At 31.7% G+C, this 4320-nt stretch overlaps 1 protein-coding gene across 1 annotated transcript in view; it reads left to right on the forward strand.

The window, feature by feature from the left end:
• The first annotated feature begins 1934 nt into the window (after positions 1 to 1934).
• LOC111638312 overlaps positions 1935 to 4320 on the forward strand; it is a 13208-nt gene continuing 10822 nt past the window's right edge. The window contains exon 1 of the mRNA XM_023384002.1: positions 1935 to 2165. Within this exon, the coding sequence (XP_023239770.1) occupies positions 2087 to 2165 (79 nt within the window). The 5' untranslated portion in view covers positions 1935 to 2086. The remainder of the gene's footprint in view (positions 2166 to 4320) is intronic.

A 4320-nucleotide genomic window follows, 5' to 3' on the forward strand; every position in this document is an offset into this window, starting at 1 on the left:
GTTTTACTCTGTAATATTCACGGGAAAGATCAGTTCACGAATATTCATTGATGCTTTAAGAAAGTGGCATTATGTAGGACTGAGTCATATCAAAGTTTGATTGTACTTATATTATTCTACTAGCATATTTATATAATAGTATAGAATAATTTGTTATATATTGCAGTTGCGCGTTATTCTATTAGCAAAAAGTTGCCTGTGGCCTTCATCAACGGGTGTCCCCAAACCAATCTTTTATAAGAAAATATTTACTCAAAAACTTACCCCGTAGAAAAATGTCTGAAGTCAAAACTATACATAGGCCCCCTAATTCGAATTTGCCTGGGCCCCCTGAAGCTATAACACGCCACTGATATAGTGATGGACAAAAGTCTGCACTGGTAATCCTGAAAATCGAATAGTTTTGTTTCAGTTAAACTGATTAATTAATTAACTTCTAAACCGCGGCCATTTTTCAGAAACTTTGTTTTTTGTTTTGAGTAAAAAAAAAAATGCATACAAAACAACCCCCAAACAATAGCCATTTTTAATGTTCCTGTAGTGTCCGCTGTTCGGAGGTTTGACTATATTAAAATGAATCGTAACAAAATTTGATTTACAGATTGTTAGTGCTTGGATTTTGATGTCCACCGTGTGTATATATTATAGAATAGATAAAGAATATAAGAAAATAAAAGAGATTTCATTCCTAAAAACAGATCTATAATTTTCCGATCAATCGACTTGCACATAAAAGTCAATGCTTTTGCAAGGAAATCGTTAGTTCAACGACCTCTGAAATAAATTCGTTCGACTAAAAAATCGTTACTCGAAACCGGCAAGATGGATATTTTTTCTTCTTTTTTAAATTTTCTTCTTTTTTCATCTTATTGATCATATCAAAACAAATAAAATAAAAAAAAAATAATACAATAATACAGTTCTCCGGTAATAATACAGACCTCACTACCTACCTTTTTTGCCCTTTGGGCCCTAGAAGGCCTTTTAATTCAGCCCATCATGGGTTCGGTCAGGCCTCAATTGGGCGACCGAGTGAAGAGGGACGGGACCTGACTACCCCCAAGAATTCCTGGGGTTTCCGATCCTTCTAGATTCGGTTTTCTGGGTCCCCAGAGAGGAAAGATGACACTTCAATTGCTCGACTATCCAGCCATCAAAAGGCCTACGTCGAGTCTATAGCTTAGGGCCTAAAATTTTCACAGATACTGTATTATTATTTGTGGAAAAGAAGGTCCTCAATTTACACGCACGCTAAAGCTTCGGCTGTAGCTTAGGGCCTCTCGTTATGAATCTACCTCACGTTTTTACATGTATCATTATTTGATGGGAGAAGGGCCTGTAATATATTATAGCTTAGTGTAACAATAAGTCAGTCTAATACTGTCTGAGGCCTAGTGGCGCGTTATCGTTTTATGAGGTCCAGGAAAATTTGAATTAGACGTTCCATGTACAGTGTAGACTTCAGACTTTTTTCTTCGGGAAAGGGGAATTTTTGAGGGAAATATTTTCATATAAAAGATTGGTTTGGAGTCTTAGACAATTGCCCTTTTTGTCTATAAGATAACGCGTCATTGCTGGGCTCTAGATAAAGATTTAAGTTGCCCATTCCTACAAATTTTTAATTACGTTGAATTAAGCTGAGCGTGTTTAAAAACACTAAACCGAGTGTCTTATCTCACGCAAGGTATATTCGAGTATTATTAAAGGTAAAAACATTTGTATTGAATTTCCTCAATTAACTCGCTACCGTGTTATATTTATAGGTTTTGTGTCAGTGTTTTATGTCATTTCTCGTATGTCAAGATTACACTGTCAGAACATTCGTCAATTTTTTCTTTATATTCGTGAATAACGAATACTTTCAAGACTTAGATTAAATGTAAAACACTTGTTTACGTGACAATCGTAAACAGAAGCGGTAATTTTTCTACGTAAGATCGACCGTGATTCGTCGAACTTAAGGTCAACGCGTGACGCTACACCAAACATGTAGGCCGGAGCGGAGCTTTACACCTGTACTTATTTTTGACCTGTTTACCGATTTTTTTTCTTCTTTTTAGTCTCCTGTTTAATCATTAGTTCCTGTATGGGACTCGTAGACGGAATGAAACTGTCTCAAATTATTATAAAACTTTGCTTCGTGTTGATTCTTCCGACTTCAAACGGTAAGTGTAACTTCTAATTCCCGGAATTTTTGGTAATTTTAAACTTTATTCTTCTAAGAATTAGCCGTCTAATACAGTTGTAACTTAGGGGAAGAGAAAAAAAAACTGAGGTTTCCTCGTGCGAAGTCAGCTTTTTGACTCGTTCACGTGACACAGGTGTGGCCTTTTTATCGAATCGAAATTACACCTTTGGGAGAAGAGTTAGGTTTAAAGGTCGTTAAATGTCTGTGGAGGATTTGGGTTATTAATAGAGATTTGTTACATAATAATTACGAATGAAATTTTTAAATGGTGTTGAATTTTCTTAGTTTTAAATCGATGGGGGTGAGTCGACATTTGTGTTTTGCTCCTTCACGTAAAACACTTATTAATTACATCATAAGTTATGAGCGAATATTTACAAACAATAGTTGACCCCATTTCTAAGTTATTTACGTGTGCTGCCATCTCCTGAAGGTGAACAGAATTCTTTAACAATTTATTATTATTATTTTTTAATAAATAATTGTAACAGTTTTTCAATGCTAAAATAAAAATTTTAGTTCAAAATTGACTTTTAACAGTTTTTTGGAACTTGTTCAAAACATTTTAGAATGACAATAGAATAGAAAAAGGGAATGTTGAAGTTCAACCTAAATATGTAAAAATGAAATGATTTTGAATTGAATGATCATAATAATTTAAATGATGATGAAAGTCATAGGTTGTGTGTCTAAAAGAAATTATTGTAGAACCTAAAATAAAACATTTGTATAATAAATTTCCTAAATATGTTTTATTTTAGATTCTACAATAATTTCTTTTAGACACACAACCTATGACTTTTATTCAAAATTAAAAGCAAATACTATATAAGAAATTATTCAAGAGAATTGAAAATAACATATATTAATATTGGAATTGTTAAATTAAATTGTTTACAAGATATACATACAGAAAAAGAATGCTTAAAGGTTGCCAAGTGTTAAAATAGTTTTACAACACTTCAGTTTAAAGACATCTTGAAAGAGAAGTTGATTAATTATTAAGGTTCTACAACTTTTAATGATGATCTAACAGTTTATAAAAATTTGTGTATTCAATAGTTACAATATGATCTTAAATAATTTTTAAGATGAAGTTTTTTAAAATTTATTCTCATATATTGCTTTATTTTTTAGTCCTCTAACATATTTTATATATAATTCTAAATCTTAATTTAAAATTTAAATATACAAAATATTAACAATTGTTTTCTTGATTTGTGAAATAAAATAATTTATTGTAATCTTTAACAGATCTTACATATAGAGAATCACTAATATACTTTCTTCAATAATTTTTTCAGCATGTCTAATGATATAATGATTGAAAGTTGCATTTTATATTGTAATAATATTTTGAAATTATCAGTAATACAACTTACTAGTTTACATCAGAGATGTAGATAAAAGATATTGGAAGTTTTTGTGTAGTGTATATGTGTATTTAATAAATTATGTGAAACAACAATTTACAATAATGAAGTTTAAGTAAGGAAGCCTGATCTACTTATGATCAACTTTAAGTTCCAAGAATATGATAAGAAAAGAAAAACAAAACTACAGCAAAATGTTTAAATTTATTTTGGCCCATATATACAAGATTGGGCAAAATGTAGAGCCAGATATAAATGAGGCAATAAAATGTAACCAGTGGAAAATAACATCAATACAAAGCCAAAGATATGCCATTTGCATACCATGAATTTTAAAAGTCATTTTTTGAATATTATGCCAGGTAGGTGGTCATCACCATGAGCAATGCAATTTTCCAAGTAACAGATGAAAGCTTGCATTACATGATCCAACATACTTGTGAGAATGTTCTGTATGGCGTCTCATATAGTGTTCTTCAGGTCCACCAGTGTTTGAGGGCACGTAGCAAGCATCTGAGGCCGATTTCACATTGACTGACTGGACTGACTCCGAGTCATATTGCCATGACAACAGCAGGCAGTTGGCTGACTAGAAGTACCAGTTGGACAGATTTAAAAAGTTAAATATCTGTAGTTGAGTTGGAACAGTCGGTAAGCTACAGCCAATGAGAGTTTTGAAACTATAACCAATCAGACTTCAGATATATGAAAACTATCAAATTATGTAAATATAATATAATATAATATAAAAATTATATA

Source organism: Centruroides sculpturatus, unplaced genomic scaffold (genome assembly GCF_000671375.1).
Source record: "Centruroides sculpturatus isolate CEXI.00-Female unplaced genomic scaffold, Cexi_2.0 scaffold1256, whole genome shotgun sequence".
NCBI classification, from domain to species: domain Eukaryota; kingdom Metazoa; phylum Arthropoda; class Arachnida; order Scorpiones; family Buthidae; genus Centruroides; species Centruroides sculpturatus.